Genomic DNA, 16,559 nt, shown 5'->3' with positions numbered 1-16,559 from the left:
GCTTTTTAGCGCAGGTAATCTACCACATCAAAAGTAAATGTACTCAAGATGGAAAATACATACCTTCACTTGTAAAGTGCAAAGTCTTTAAGGATAGTTGTGTGCCTACAGCACGTTTCCAGGTGGTCTGTCTGGCAGGCAACATCCCTTGGGAGAAGCTGCTGAATGTAAGCACTTGATGCGCTTGCCTGCGTAGAGACAACAAGGTCAAATTAGTACTCAATTTATTACTTTGTATATATTCCTGGTGCAAGTTGTAAGAAGATATAAGATAAGCATGTTTAGGTAATGACATTAGCCTCAGTGGCGGTCTTAACATAGACCCATAGGCCGCGGCCGCTTGGGGCCCCCATAGTAGGGGGACCCCCAACCAACCCCTTTTAATACAGAGATTAAGCAAGACGGGCATGAACGCGAAAATAAAACTAAGGTTTAGGAAATAAACGGACCGAAGGGGCTCAAATAAAAGAAAAAAGCTATATCACGCCGTTTGGCAACGCTGCCAAAGATTACACACTTTTTTTACAGCTACTGTTGGGGATGCAGACAGGAACAACGTCCAAGGCGTTGAACACACCGCTATAGCAGCAGCAGCTAGCTGTGAAGTGGCGCTAGGTGAAGACCTGTGAGAAGACGTCAATAAATAGTCATAAGTGGGCGTATTGGTGCGTTCCAGGCAACCCGTAATCCGTGATTTCACAACCTTCTACCCGTGAAAGTGCCCTGGAACGGCAGTCAAACCCGCAACTCACTACCCGTGAATTCGTACCAGATCGATGTACTCCCAGTTGCAGCTCGTAACTTTGGGGCTAAAAAGTGTCCCTGGAAAGTAACGCAGCATTATCTCCTCATCAGTAAACGTCCAAGAAATAAGTTGTTCTTCGTCACACAGACATCAATTATTAAAAATAAAAACAGAAAGCAAATCTAAAGTCTGAAAGCGTTTAATAGTGCTATTTTTTTTTTTCAACAAATACAGGATAGAGGTGTCAATCAAAGCGTCCCGTTACCCCGTCAAGGCACCCCATTACCCATGTGCTTATGCTTCTGCACACGCAAATTGCTTTGTAAAATAAAATAATGAATTGGTAAAATAGAAAGTTAAAAAGGCATTTTAGTATTAAAATAGAAAATAAAGGCAAAGTTAAAAAAGCTTTTTAGAAAGTGCAATGTATTTAAGATTTAGCAGAAAGCTAAAGCAAACATAAAAGTCTTCAGTGTTGTTTTAAAGGTGCTCAGAGTTGGGGCAAGTCTTAAATCCTCTGAAGTGTAACGGTTCAAGGATATTTAACAAATTATCTTAGTTCAAACCCTCTTCAACTTACAAATTTGGGCTCAAGAGGCGATACTGAAGGCATAATTTATTTTGTTAAAACTATAATTGAAGAAAAAAGTTACTTTTGTTTCAGTTAATGCTCCTAACAAATTTGAGCTTTTTTCAGCTATTAAACAACATGCTATTAGATTTATCTGAATTATATTTAGTTGGTGGTGACTTTAATTCAGTGTGGGATCATGTGTTGGATAGGACGGCTCAGACAGAGTCTAGACATCAACGCCTGGCTTCTTCTGCTCTGCGTTGATGGGCTGAGGAAATGGCGGTCTTGGAACTCCGGTGCCTCAAAAACACTACATCTAAAGATTAGTATTTTTACTCCCCAAGGCATAAAACTTTTTCTCGTATAGATTTCATTTTTGCCTCTAAAAGATATATTTTCAAATATCCACAACATTGAGTACATTCCCCACTTCATCCGAACATAATGCACTGATTTGCAAAGCCTCTGTTAGGTCAGAATTAACTCGTGCAGCCCGCTGGCGATTTAATAATACTCTTTTGCAAAATAAAATTTTAATATCTCAGATGGAGAAGCATTTAACAGAATTCATAAATGTAAACAAGAATTCGGTGGAGGACCCTTGGGTGCAATGGGATGCAGTTAAAGGTTTTATAAGATCAAACTCCACGCTTCTTGCATCTAATTTGAATAAATCTCGCTTAAGTAAAATAGCTGCACTAGAAGCCAAATTGTTATATTTTGATGCGAAATTGCATGCTCAAGTTTCCCTCAAACGCGAAATTGTGAGGAAAGACCTTAGTTTGCTTGAAAAAGGCTTGAAATATTTCCGCCATTAGACTACAGGACGGTTTAACAACCTCTGACCCGTCGGCAGTAAATTCAGCCTTTCGAGTTTTTACACTGAGCTATAGAGCTCTGAAGTCCCATACAATGCTAAAAAATTTAAATTTCTCCGTAATAATCTTCAATTACCTCAGTTGGATCCTACAGATAGGGCTTCACTTGATGATCCCCTCAATCTGCCTGAATTAAAAGAGGCATTACAGAGTATGAACATAGGAAAATCACCTGGTTTCGATGGGATCCCCCCTGAATTTATCCTAGCTTTCTGGCTACAATTAGGACAATTACTTTTGGATATGATCCGGTTTGCTATTTTGAATGGCTCCTTTTCCAGAGATGTCAACACTGCAATGATCCCGTTACTCCTCAAAAATGATAAAGATCCCTTGTTTTGTTCAAAAGATTGTCCCCCTTTCAGTGTTGAATTCCGATTTCAAGCATGGGAGTCCGTTTTTTTTAAATGTGCTGGGGACAGAGACGCATTCGGAAGTGCATTTTCAGAAGTGCTGAGTACAATGAGGATGCACTCTTTTTCCCTCTCTTTAGTGCCGGTGATGAAAGGTTCTGAAAGACGGCATACCCATGTAGCTAATTATTAAGTAATAAAATGTATACAAATTCTGTCTGGCACGTTTCATTTGCCAATATTTGTGCAATGGCTCTGATGGATTTTCCATCTTCTCTCAGCTTCACAATTGCTTATTTTTCACCCATAGACAGCTCTCTGGTTTTCATGTTGGTTACATCTCTAACTATAATAATTGCAGTCTGCACAGGCAAAACCCAAATCTGAAACTAAGCATAGACATATTTATTGTTTGAATGATCAGTGTAATAGGACACACCTGGGCAACAAAACACACCTGTCAGTCACATGTTCCAATACTTTTGCTCCCCTAAAAATGTGGTGTTCCTTTACAAATAATGCTATCTTCAAAGTTATTTATCGGATCCAGATGTAAATACCTGGAAATAAAAGCTGAAATGTGTATCTCTTGCCTCATATTCATCTTTTGGTGTCAAACCCAAATGTTTGCAGTCTACAGCAAATATAAAGGAATTGGCCTCACTGTTCCAATACTATTGGAGAGGACTGTATGACCCACTATGATCTGCTCCATCTATCCAATGTTGACAACGTGACATGATATGGCTAAGCTAACAACATAAACAAGAGGAGCTAGGAAAGGAAATTAACCGTGTGTTTAAGTTCAGAAGGGCCAAACGTGTGGCTGCACACAGCACTACAAAAGTCGTCAAGATTGAAGAAGAAAAAAATAGTTGTTGCAAAGCTGAACGCTGCATCACATCGTGAGCTGGCTGTTCTCAATACACAACACGCATTCCACCAAATCTAGCCTACATCAGGCATTCTGACCAAAACTCATGCACTCCCAACAATTATTCCAGAATTCAAGCAAAGCAACAATGACCAAAAGTCACTTTGTGTCAACAAGACTGACTCCACCGAATATCAATTGCAAGTTAAAACAGCCGATCACTTGAGTGCAAAAAACACAAAAGACCTCGCCACAGCACCAGCAAATCTTAAGCAATACATATCGCGTCTTAGCTTTATTTATGTGGCAGTGGTCTGCAGATGCATCCCGTGGTGTAGCCTACCACATCCATTTAGTTCAACAGCTTATCGTTCTGATACTCTCCATGGTACTAGCAACCTGCTCTGGTGCTATGTATGTATTCAGGCTAAAATGACTTGATTGTCTGATGCCTCATCATCCCAGCCAAAGAGTATTGGTATTATTAGTAATGGCTACTTGCCAAATAGAAAAATAACTTCACACTGTCTTTTTCCAATGTATTTGTTATCATACGTAGCGTTGGTCAGCAGAGAAATTGTTCGCCAAAGTAGTTGACGGCGCTTAGCAACCGAATACGCTGGGGTTGTTAAATACACAGCGTAATATTTAAGACATAGTTTGTACGTGACAGAAATACAGAATGTAAACACATATGCACATGACAGAAATAAACCCTACCTCGCTGGCCGCACACAACCGAGGGAATGAATCCAATCTTGCAAATCAAAAGTAAAAAGGTCCACAAATGTAATACTTAATAAAAATATAAAAAAATCGATTCAACAGTAAATGTCTCTGCAAAAACTTAAGGTTTAAACTTATTTTGGGAGGCTTCCACACTACTCCTACTTCACAACTGTCTTGTTCACCCTTTACTTCCTGAGTGACGTGTTACAGTCAAATTCGTCCCGCTTGCAACACAGGTTAAAATTAAGTTCTTACTTAGTCTTACACAAATAAAATAATTATCCATGAAAATAAACAGTACAAAAATAAAATTTGTAACAAACCAATATACAATGACATAAATAATATTTGTGGCAGTTAAACACTGCATTGAGAAGAGCTATGTAATAAACAAAAATGATTGACAGCTGAATGTTAGGAAGGCCCATGCTGAATGGAGCAGTCTACAGCATTGAGAAGAGCCGTGTAATAAGTAATTGATAATGTATAGAACGCCGGTCATTATCGGGAAACTGAGCCCCGACAGGGCAAACAGGACACCGACGAGCAGCGAAGGTGTCTTGCCTCGCCCTGAAGGGGCTTATTTTCGATAATGACCGGCGACATTCTATGCATTATCCCGCTTATAACTTCACATGGTGTGTCTTTTAACAATTTATTTGTTACCAGCATTCGTAGTGTTGATCAGCAGAGAAATAGTCCGCCAAAGACTTAGCAACGGTGAATTATTAATTTTCTATAATTATTATTTATTTTTTTACAAGTGGTGGTTACAAAATAAATCTTGACGAAATCAGATTTCATCAAGATTTATTTTGTAACCAAGATTTATTTTGTACTCTAATAAATAGTGAGTTTATTAGAGTACATTGACATTCAGTAAGTCAGTAAAAAAAGAAAACAAAAAGATGCAGCTGACTTTGAATGAACTAGGAACTGGATGAAAAATAAATGTCTTTCGGGACAGCAGTCTTTTTTTTTATCTTTCGGTTTCAGCAAAGTCTAATCAACATTCACAGCAGATAATCTTAGAAGGCTCAGTGCATTTCCCACAGACAAGTCGCCTACATGACTCACAGACGTCACTAGTTTTGTTCCCACTACATCTGCCGACTTGACACTTTTTCCTTTTGGTAGGTGGGGAAGGAGTTTCAATCAGAAGTCGCCTACGTGCCACTGATGCTGCGACTAATGACGCAGTCCTGGCCATTCTCTGAGGCGCACACAGCTGTTTCACAAGCTCCAGAATAAATCTCTTCCTGGTCATGTGGACGCCCATGCACTGTTTGTACAGAATGTGTGCATTGATTGCAGCCAGGTCTAGGATGTTGTAGAACACAGCTACAGGCCAACGCCTGGTCCCTCCCTTCACTGAATACAAGCGTGCCATCTGGTCCATAACATCAACGCCATATTTAGTGCTGTTGTAGTGGGAAACAGTTTCGGGCATTTTCTTGGGGCCCTTGTCAGTTGAAACTGTCTGGTGCATTGTGCTGAGGAGGCTGACGTTTTTGCGTGGTTTTCCCTGGTAAATGGTGAGTGTGGCTTCCCCAGCCCTCAGCACCTTGGAGGAGAATCTTTCCATCTGTGCCTTTGTACACGGGGGCATCTCTCGTCTGATTCTATTCATTGGGCCAACAATGGTGGTTTTGTGCGCCAAAAGAGTGTTTGCCAGCGGTAACGAGGTAAAGTAATCATCCGTCGTTACATTTCTTCCTTTCTCCAGGAATGGCTCCATCAGACGAAGCGCAACATTGTCTGATAAGCGCTGTCCAGATGGCCTACTGTTGTCTTTCCCTAGATAGGGATGGGCATTCAACATGTATTTGGTTTCAACATCAGCGGCTACCCAGAATTTTATGCCAAATTTATCCGGTTTATTTGCCATGTACTGTGTGAAACGACAGCGCGCCTTGGTGGGGAACAATTGTTCACCAACTGTTATGTTCTCCCCAGGCGTGTAAGAAGCAGTGCTGTTTTTCACAAATCGATCAAACGTCTCTGATATCATGGCAAATTTGTCCTCCAGAAGGCGGGCAGCCCTTGTGCTCTTGTCATCAAAGCGCAGATAGCGCATGATATCTCTGAAATTCTGGCGACACATTGTTTCCTTGAAAACCGGATTTCCCATTTCAGCAGACCAGAAGTCCTCCAGTTTCAGGTTTTTCCCGCCGGCAATACCTCTCAAATAAACGAGACCCACAAATGCTTTTAGTTGGTCCATTGTCGCATTGAACATATGAGCATTGTTTCGGTCAGCTTCGGCCTGAGTATACTTTAGAATCTGTTCCCACATTTCCGTGTCAAGCAAACACAGTAAACTGCTCAGTGGATCTGTGATATTTTCCTTGGCGCGAGGTGTGGGCCCTGGAGGTTCTCTCATGACATTGGCCTCTGTTGCTCTGCCTCTCGAACGGCCAGGGGGTTGTTCAATCCATATGGTACCATCTCGTGCTTTCTCTTGCATGGAGGGTGATGTCTCTTCCATTGATGTGGTCGCCTCAGGTTCTGATTCTGAACCTGAATCAGATTCTTTAACAGCGCCACTTCCATCATCAGCTCTCTCATCATCACTCTCTAGCTCGCATGCCAGCTCCTCTGCTTCTCCATCAGATTCCCCCTCTGAAATACTCTGTAACTCGGCCAATATTTGCTGACCCTGACCACGCATCAGGTTGATTTTCCGACTGAAGCGCTTCGTGCAGTTGCCACACTGGTAGGGCTTCTCGCCGAAATGAGTCCTAATGTGGCGCTTCAGGTCCCATTGCTGTTCGAAGTGCTTTGTGCATAGGTCACACCTGTAGGGCTTCTTCCCAGAGTGAGCCCTCCTCATGTGGATCTTCAGGACGCCTTTCAGGCTGAAGCGTTTCGCGCATTGGTCACACATGTAGGGCGTCTCCTCGAAGTGAGTCATCATGTGGCGCTTCAGGTAGCTTATCCAACTGAAGCGCTTTGTGCATTGATGACACTTGTAGGGCTTCTCCGCGAAGTGAGTCATCATGTGGCGCTTCAGGAGGCATTGCCGTTGGAAGCGCTTCATGCATTGGTCGCACCTGTAGGGCTTCTCGTCGTTGTGGGTCCTCATGGGGACGATCATATTGGCATCGTTGGGGAAAACCTTGCCACACAAGACACCGGGCCGGCCCTTGCGGCCGCCCCGATGCCCAGTCAGCTCCTCAAGGTGGACGAGCTGCACGCTGCAGTTCAGGCTCTTGGCCACGCTGTGGTCAGCGGACAGCGAGTTCAGGGCCTCCACTTCTGACGCTGTGAAGAGGGTGTCATGGCCGTCCGTCGCCAGTGGGCCCTCCCTTTTTACGTAGACGCTCAGGAACTTCAGCTCCTCGCTGTGACTGGACATGAGGGAGGAGCCAGGGGCGTCCACACCCAGACTCTCCGAGGTGGCGCCGCGCTGCGAGCTGCGGTCTCCAAAGGCATCGCAGTCTTCTGCAGAGGAAGTAAATAAAGACAAAGTAATTGTTTTGATACATCATTTCCATGAAAGGAGGCAGGGTGTATTTGTACACCTGAAGGAAACTCTTTAAATGTACGTGTATGTAACATTGACAAAGAGGGTTTAAAATGTGTACTGCAGACACAGATTCACAGTTTTAGAGAGGGATGTCTTTTCCAACACCCTCCTCCCTAGACTCAAAGCTCAAGCGGGTTACCAGGTGAAGGAAACTCAACGAACACCAGCGCAAAATGATCTGAGCACAACATGACATGCGAGACAAGCGTAAATATTATATTTTGACAATAACAAGCGACTAAGTGTCCTTCCTTCTAAGCTGATCGGCTAACATTTATACATTTTGAATTCATTCTTCCATTTTCAACCCTTCTGGGCTCTTGACTGATTCCATCTTTGAAATGCAATTCCCAAGTTTGACTCGTGTTTTAGCAGGGCGCTGTTCATGATGCTTTTCTAAAGAGGACCAGGCTTTTTAGCGCAGGTAGAATCTAGTATATTCTTAGGCCCCGTCCACACGGGAAAAAAAAACATATTTTCCCCTCCGTTTTCCTTTGATGCGTTTCAGGAATATCTCCGTAAAGACGGACTCACTGCGAAATCGCATCGAGCTGTAGAAATGCTATAGTAGATATTCAAGGCAACTGCGTGGCGCTGGTTCTCCACAAAAGAAAGTGATGCGTGTATGCATAGCCTGCGCACGCTTTAGCACGCTGAATAAAAACACTGTTGAGGAGGAGATAGCAGTTACCAAAACCTTTTAGATTGAGCGGAAATGCTTTTTAATTTACAGTTAGTAAATCAATTTACCAAGGGCATTATTTAAAGCTATAAAAATAATAAAATTAAAATAAAATTAAAACAAATTCAACACAACTCTAACATCGCCCAGGTGGGGTGGGGGGGGCGATGACGTCATCGTTTGCGTTTCAGGCGCCCACACGATCCTAGTGCGAAACAAATAGAGTTGTTTTTATCTTATCCACACTGGAACCTGGTATCAGAAAAGTGGATGGATCCGTCTGGAAGGAGTGCCCATACGCACAAGACGTTTTCACCAAAAAAACGGTTCTGTGTCGATGGGGTCACAGTTGATCCAAGTCGTTTGCTTGCATAGATGCAATGTGTATTACTAACCTACGGCGGGCCAGGCTCCACCAATATCCTCTTCAATCTTGATTGAAATGGTGTCTGGGGTCTGCTGCTTTCCATATAAAGAAGGAAACACACACAAGACGTATTCGCACAGAATAGTTGTTAATCCCCCACTTACGACACATTGAATCATAAAGATGTTTCATTTCTAAGGGTGTGTGCTGGAGTTGTAACAGAGGAAGCCCCTCTTTTGGATGGTGAATGAGAAGATGATTTCCAACCTGCACACTCAGTTCCTCGCGGCAGACCAGCCGCTCGCCGCGCTCCAGGCTCTTGGCCGCGCTGTGGTCCGCAGACAGTGAGTTCAGGGCCTCCACTTCTGACGCGGTGAAGAGGGTGTCATGGCCGTCCTCCGCCAGTGGGCCCTCCCCTTTTCCGTGGACAATCAAAATCTTCAGTTCCTCCCTGTGACTGGCCAGGTGGGAGGAGCCAGGGGCGTCCACAACCAGACTCTCCGAGGTGGCGCCGCGCTGCGTGCTACGGTCTCCAAAGGCATCGCAGTATTCTGCAGAGGGAGATTTTTTGTTGTTTTTACACATTATTTGCATAAAAGGAGGCAGTGTGTATTTGTACACGTGAAAGAAACAATTTAAATGTACGTGTATGTAACATTGACACAGAGGGTTTAAAATGTGCACTTCAGACACAGAATCACACTTTTGGAGAGGGACGTCTCCTCCAGCACCCTCCCCCCGAGACTCAAAGCTCAAGTGGGTGACCAGTTGCGGGAAACTCAATGAACACCAGCGCAAAGTGATCTGAGCACCACATGACATGCGAGGCAAGCGCAATTACTCTATTTTGACAATAACAAGCGACAACGTGTCCTTCCCTGTAAGCTGTTCAACTAACATTTATACATTTTGAATTCATTGATGTTGGAGGATGATAAACCAGCTCATGTGGCATCTGTCTTGAAACCCTTCTGGGGCTCTTGACTGATTCCATCTTTGAAATGCAACTCCCAAGTTTGACTCGTGTTTTAGCAGGGCGCTGGTCATGATGTTTTTCCGGAGGACCAGGCACTTTGGCGCAGGTAGAATCTAGCATCAGCCTAGAATCTATGCTGCCTAGAATCCACTACATCAAAAGTAAATGAGCTCAAGATGGAAATTACATACCTTCACTTTTAAAGTTGGGCCGCAAAGTCTGTGTGCCTACAGCATGTTCCCAGGTGGTCTGTCTGGCAGGCAACATCCCTTGAGAGAAGCTGAATGTTGGCACTTGATGTGCTGGCCTGCGTAGAGACAACAAGGTCAAAATAATTACATCAAGCTCTGCTAATCTGCAACTCACCCTTTCATTTGAATCAGGTGCGAAGGGGGAAAGCATGAGGCAACATTCCAGGCAACCCGTAGCGATAGTTATGCTATTATAACTCTAGTTCTCTGATCGTAGGCGTAGCCGTCTAGGCTTCGCCTTATGAAAATTTCAGCTACGTGTAACCGGTACCTGGTGTCCTTCCATTAACACTACTGCAGTATACAATCAATCAATGTATGGGCCAGATCGTCAGAAGATTCTAGTGATCGTAAGGAGAGATTAGCACTGGGTTTAGTAGGGAAGGATGTCCACTCGAACTGGTCATTCACAATGAACCTCAGTTTGCTTCAGCTGAGTTTGAATCCTTCCTTGCTGACAGAGATATCAAGCATTGCCGCAGCAGCTGTGTGTTACCCACAAGCAAATGGGGAAATAGAACGCTTCAACAGAGTATTCAAGGACTGTCGACAGACTGCCAGGACTGAAGGTAAACCTTTGAAAGCCTTTGTGACTGAGTTTTTGCATACATACAGGGCCACTCCCCATGCCACGACCTCAGCTTCTCCTGCCGAGCTACTGCATGGTAAACTGCTCAATACAAAAGCTACACATCAGAGGTCTTGACTCCACATTGCCTTTTACAAACAAACCTGAAACAGAACACATCGAGAGGAAACAAGAGAAAACAAAACGGTACACAGATCAACGACATGGTGCAAAAACCACCTTCTTTCCAAGTTGGTTCTTCTGTTCGCATTCGGAAGCCTGGAATCACTCTCCCAGGGTAATAATAATAATAATAATAATAAATGAAATGTATATGGCGCTTAATACGGTACTCTAAGACGCTTTACATATTGCCCTATCAAAATTATGTAAAACAGACTAGGAATAAAAGAAAAACAGAGGTTAAACATGAAGAATAAGGTGGGAGTTAGGTGGGTACCAAGAGCGAGACGTGACCCAGTGTGGTCCAGAGACTATGTGACTTAAAACAGCACACACACACACACACACACACACACACACACACACACACACACACACACACACACACACACACACACACACACACACACACACACACACACACACACACACACAAAAAAGAAAAAGATGTGACCAATGTTCATTCTCCCCGTTTGCTGAAAATGTTATACTGTTTTACAAGCCCATCATTTGTCATACTTTTGCTACTATGCTACTATGCTACTACTAAAGATAAAGTGTCTTTTATATATCTAGATTTCTATAACTGTTGTTTTAGTTTACATCGATTGCTCTTGAAGTACTGATATTCTGGTGCTACAGTACAGAGTTTAATTTCCTACAAGAGAGGAATATGTGGTATAGTGCAATACCCATTCTGCCCAGGTAGTGGCAATATGCCACCAGAGTTGTTCATATAATACGCATGTACCAGATTGGAGGAAGAACGAGACACGGAAGTGGATTAAAAGCATGCTATGAATCGTCTCTCACTGCTTTATACTTAATACTATCCACTTACATACACAACAAGTGTGTTTGTGTGTGTTCACACACATTCCTGATGCCATCTACCTTTGCATAAGCGACAGTAAGCTATCGGCTGGAGAGCTAATGCTACAGCAACATTATATGGGTAACAAGGTAACCATATAAAGTAAACCAACAACATGATATAGTCTGGGTTGACTTACTTGTCAGAGGTTTGTAGCTTCGCCGAGGAGAGTTGGTACTGATCCAGATGTTCAGACGTTGAGTCCTGTGTAGCGGTGTCGTCCTTCCAATGCTGTCGATATCCACACAATCGGTTACATCAGTGATGGGTCGTTCGCAACCGAATCAGTTCGAATGAATGAATCTTTAACAAGAACGAACCGCATGATTCTTCTCTCGTTCCTCTCCTTCGTTCTCAGACTCGACTCCTCCCAGACCCACTAGTCCCTGACCCAAGTGCCCCTGACTGCAGCTCACAGATCGAGGAGGAGCTTAAATTTTCCCTAAATGTGGGCTGGTCTAAACGTTTAACTCATGGTTTCACCCCCGCGGGCGCCATCTGGTGGCGGAGATCCGGCAGCACATTCTCAAACGTCAATACAGCACAGCACAATGACTTAATATGGAAAAAGGTTCATGCATTTGATACTTAGACATTCCTACTTTTAACTTGTCAATTATTTATTTTTTAACATGAAAAAAAAATATATATAAAAACCATGACATTAAATATATATATATATATTATATAAACCATAGCATTTCCATAAGAGTATAGACATATTATTTTGTACACTCAATTTTATTAGCTGAGTCAAATAAACCAGACAGAAGACTATGATTCAATGATTTTTATTTTCACCCCAAAAAAGTTTGATCTGTAAAGAAAAAAAAAAAAAGTTTTAGCCTAGCCAAATACATTCCTAAAGCTTCCATAATCGTTTAACAATGGCAAGTATCAGGGTATTTTTATTACATAAACCCTGTTTATGTAATTAGTCAATTGAAAGGAATATCTATACATTCTAGAGATACCTTCCATCCTCTCTAATTGAAAGTTGTTGTGATGGTTAATTTGCAACTGTTTGGTTAGATTCCTTTAACTGACTTGCAGCCATGTCCACTTCACCCATATTGTGAATTGCAATTTAACTTGGTCTCTCCGCTGGCCAATCCTACACTCTACGATAGCCACTCCTCCTCACCTTTGTATTTACCCACGATGTGAACGCTTCCTATAAGAATCATGTAAACCAATCGTCTCATTGACTGTATGCTCGGTAACTTTGCTGTCTGTATATTCCCCTGATCAAGCTCCAAAATGTATTCAAATGTTTTGCTGTCAGAAATGCCCGAGAAATAAGTTCATCACACAGATAAATTATTAGCAATAAAAACAAAGCAAATCAAAAGTTGGAAAGCGTTTAATCATGATCTTTTTTTAAAGCAGTAATAAATACAGGATAAAGGTGTCAATCAAAACGTCGCGCTATCCCGTGTCAAGGCACCCCCATTACCCGTGTGCTTGAGCATGTGCAAACGCAAACTGCTTGGGCTGCTGTAGCATGCGTTGCACTGCAGACACACGCAGGGCTTCTCCCCAGAGTGAGTCCTCAGGTGGAACGTCAGGGCGTCTTTCCGAATGAAGCGCATCGTGCATTGGTCACACCTGTAGGGCTTCTCGCCGGTGTGAGTCCTCATGTGGAACTTCAGGGCGGAGCCATGACGGAAGCGCATCGTGCATTGGTCACACTTGTAGGGCTTCTCCCCTGAGTGAGTCCTCATGTGGATCTTCAGGGTGCCTGTCCGACTGAAGCGCTTCGTGCATTGGTCACACTTGTAGGGCTTCTCACCAGTGTGAGTCCTCATGTGGATCTTCAGGTCGCTTTTCCATTGGAAGAGCATCATGCATTGGGCGCACCTGTGCGGCTTCTCGTTGGTGTTGGTACTCATGTTGACGATCATATTGGCATTGTTGGGAATAACCTTTCCACACAAGACACCGGGCCGGCCCTTGCGGCCGCCCTGATGCCCAGTCAGCTCCTCAAGGCGGACGAGCCGCACGCTGCAGTTCAGGCTCTTGGCCACGCTGTGGTCAGCGGACAGCGAGCTCAAGGCCTCCAGTTCTGACGCGGAAAAGAGGGTGTCATGGCTGTCCACCGCCAGTGGGTCCTCCCCTTGTCCGTAGACGCTCAGGATGCGCAGCTCCCCGTTGTGACTTGACATGCAGGAGGAGCCAGGGGCGTCCACACGCAGACTCTCCGATGTGGCGCCGCGCTGCGTGCTGCAGTCTCTGGCAGTGACGTCTTCTGCAGAGAGGAAAACAAAGACAGAGAGAAAGTAAAGGTTTTAATTCATTATTTGCAGAAAGGGATCCAGTATGTACCATGTACATACTTGTGTGTGGATTGGAAGAATTATATTTTGACATTCTTTCTTTCTAACTTCTATTTGTTGATTATGAATGTTCCTTGTCCCCCTTTGGGTGATCAAGGGTCAAAGGTTCAAGCTGAGAAGGCACCGATACGTCTCCGCCTTTTAAGGATGTGGGGAGGTCATAAAGACACAACCCAGGTCACCATACCAATACTGTAGTTATAATGGGAGTCAGAGCAGATTCATCATTCCTGACACCTGTTTGCCATGAAGAAGATGTAAATCATTCTAACTATGAACTGCATAAGTATTCCTCGTGTTTTAGCAGGGCTTTGGTCATGATGCTTCTCAAAAGAGGACCAGGCTTTTTAGCACAGGCAGAATCAAGTACATTCTCAGCTGATCTGGGTCGTTTGCTTGCATAGATGCAATGTGTATTGCTAACCTCCAGCGGGCATGTCTCCACTAATATCCTCTTCAACCTTGATTGAAATGGTGTCTGGGGTCTGCTGCTTTCCACATAAAGAAGAAAAAAGACACAAGACATATTCTTTCATTTGCAAAGATTAGTTGTGAATCCCCACTAATGACATATCGAATCACAAAGGTGTGTGCTTTCTATGGGTGTGTGCTGGAGTTGTAACAGAGGAAGCTTCTCTTTTGGGTGATGAATAAGAAGATGATTTCCAACCTGCACACTCAGCTCCTCACGGCAGAACAGCCGCTCGCCGCGCTCCAGGCTCTTGGCCGCGCTGTGGTCTGCAGACAGCGAGTTCAGGGCCTCCACTTCTGACGCGGTGAAGAGGGTATCATGGCCGTCCACCACCAGTTGACCGTCCCCTTCTTCGTGGACGATCACAATCTTCAGCTCCTCCCTGTGACTGGCCAGGTGGGAGGAGCCAGGGGCGTCCACACCCAGACTCTCCGAGGTGGCGCTGCGCTGCGTGCTACGGTCTCCAAAGGCATCGCAGACTTCTGCAGAGGGAGATTTTTTTTTTTTACAGAAAGTAATTGATACACTCTTCGCATAATGCACTCTGTGCATTTGTACACGTGAAAGTAACTCTTTAAATGTATGCGTATGTAACATTGACCCAGAGGGTTTAAAATGTGTCCTGCAGACAGATTCACCGTTTGGGAGAGGGATCCAGCACCCTCCCGTCGGCCCATTGTCTCCCCGCCGGAGCCCCGCTGCCCGCCGCAACGAGGCAACACAATCGCGGGTCGTTGGTGCCCCGGCGCTGCCCGCTTCCGAGACGGTGGTGCCACGTCAGCGGGTCGCGGGACACCGGCGGGAGACAATCGCGGGCAACAATCCCCTTTCTACTCCATGTCATGGTTCATGTACTTCAGGGAGTCAAAGCCAAAGCTCCCTCCCCCCCCCCCCTCCCCAATTCCTTCTCAACCATGGCTGAGATAACCCCCACTACGAGTCTCGTTGTGGAAATACCAGAGACGTCAGAGAAACCTGACGAGTTATGCGCCACAACACCGACAGCAGAACGGTTATCCAAACAACAAAGAAGTGTACAACGGTCGTAGACCATTGTCGGGCCGCATTCTCCGGCCGGGCAAAGCAAAGAAGGGGCGGTGACCTGGCCCCTTATGACGACATATGGGGCCAAAAAGGCGGAGTAGGACACCTAGTGCTCGTTTTACACCCAAAGCCGGTTTCCCACCGCCGCGCGGCAACTCGCCGCCTCCATTCATTTCAAAGAGGGAAGGGCGGCAGAGTAGCCTGGTCCTAACAGACCATCGTACTTCATTTCATTTGTACAGAAGGTCTGGAACTGCTCAATTGACAAACGTTCTCTCTATGGAGGCGGGTGTCTGAAGAAGTTTTAAAATGATTAGATCTGCACAGTGCCGCTCTGGATCTGCCATAACCAATCGCATAGCGTTTGGTCGTGACGTATGTCATGCGACGGGACCGGCTCCTTCAACACTAACGGAGCCAGCTGGAAAATCAAACTTTTCCCGGACCCGGTGGGGAGACGCGCCACAACATCATTGCCACCAACAAAACTCTGCAAAGCTAGTTCTTGCTCCGGCTTTAATTGATCGATTTTCGGTAGCGATCCCACAACAGACCGAATAGCTTCTCTCGTATCCTTCTCCATTGTCTTCCTCTGACTACAACTGAAACTGGCGCTCGACCTCTACGTCATCGTTCTCAGCCACTCCCTCTGTTCGCTGATTGGACCGCCAGAAATCTGGTTAACATGGAACGCATTCATATTAAGCAGACCCAGACCTAGTACTGAAGTGAAATGAAAATTAAGCGAAGTAGGTAGGTGGCCGGTGCCAGGCTAGCGGCAGAGGGGAGGCAGTTACAAAAAAGGCTGTAGGACAAGGAAGAGATTGCCGCCCAATTGAACGCGCACAGATTATGCCCTACTGCTCAGCTTTCCCCGTGAAACTTTCGGCAGCAGCAGCAGCCGCTTTTAAAGACGCCTGGCCCTTCACACCGCCGCGCTGAACCATCCGACAGCGCGGCGGTTATCGCGGCGGTTTGCAGGCACCTAACGCCATTTCTGGCTACTGGGGGGGAGTCATTAATGGTAGAAAACCTCAAAGTGAAATTTTCATGCCATGGGACCTTTAAAAAAAGATTTTTTTTATAATGAGGTAATTTATTTTCTGATAAAGCACAGAATTTTT

General features: G+C 44.7%; 2 protein-coding genes and 1 pseudogene across 11 annotated transcripts in view; all 3 read right to left on the bottom strand.

Moving 5' to 3' along the window:
- LOC132455506 (uncharacterized) overlaps positions 1-16,559 on the bottom strand; it is a 103,611-nt pseudogene that overhangs the window by 981 nt on the left and 86,071 nt on the right.
- The window catches only part of LOC132455356 (piggyBac transposable element-derived protein 4-like), a 23,979-nt gene continuing 10,441 nt past the window's right edge, over positions 3,022-16,559 (bottom strand). Inside the window, exons 1-4 of one of the 4 annotated variants that reach the window (XM_060049186.1) lie at positions 11,904-12,193; positions 11,723-11,814; positions 9,899-10,014; positions 5,069-7,597 (exon numbers count right to left, since the gene is read on the bottom strand). In XM_060049186.1, coding sequence (XP_059905169.1) covers positions 5,160-7,597; positions 9,899-9,974 — 2,514 coding nt within the window. In that variant the 5' untranslated portion in view covers positions 9,975-10,014; positions 11,723-11,814; positions 11,904-12,193 and the 3' untranslated portion in view covers positions 5,069-5,159. Of the gene's footprint in view, positions 7,598-9,898; positions 10,015-10,766; positions 10,847-11,722; positions 12,194-16,559 lie in introns of those variants that run through there. The other 3 variants (XM_060049185.1, XM_060049187.1, XM_060049188.1) reach the window with 3 other exon arrangements.
- LOC132455384 (zinc finger protein 782-like) overlaps positions 14,327-16,559 on the bottom strand; it is a 25,351-nt gene continuing 23,118 nt past the window's right edge. For all 7 annotated transcript variants that reach the window (XM_060049234.1, XM_060049233.1, XM_060049236.1 and 4 more), the window contains one exon: positions 14,327-14,873. In XM_060049234.1, coding sequence (XP_059905217.1) covers positions 14,482-14,873 — 392 coding nt within the window. In that variant the 3' untranslated portion in view covers positions 14,327-14,481. The remainder of the gene's footprint in view (positions 14,874-16,559) is intronic.

Source organism: Gadus macrocephalus, chromosome 4 (genome assembly GCF_031168955.1).
Source record: "Gadus macrocephalus chromosome 4, ASM3116895v1".
In the NCBI taxonomy this organism is placed as follows: domain Eukaryota; kingdom Metazoa; phylum Chordata; class Actinopteri; order Gadiformes; family Gadidae; genus Gadus; species Gadus macrocephalus.
The sequence above is the reverse complement of the archived record's forward strand: the minus strand, read 5'-3'. Positions and strand labels throughout refer to the sequence as shown.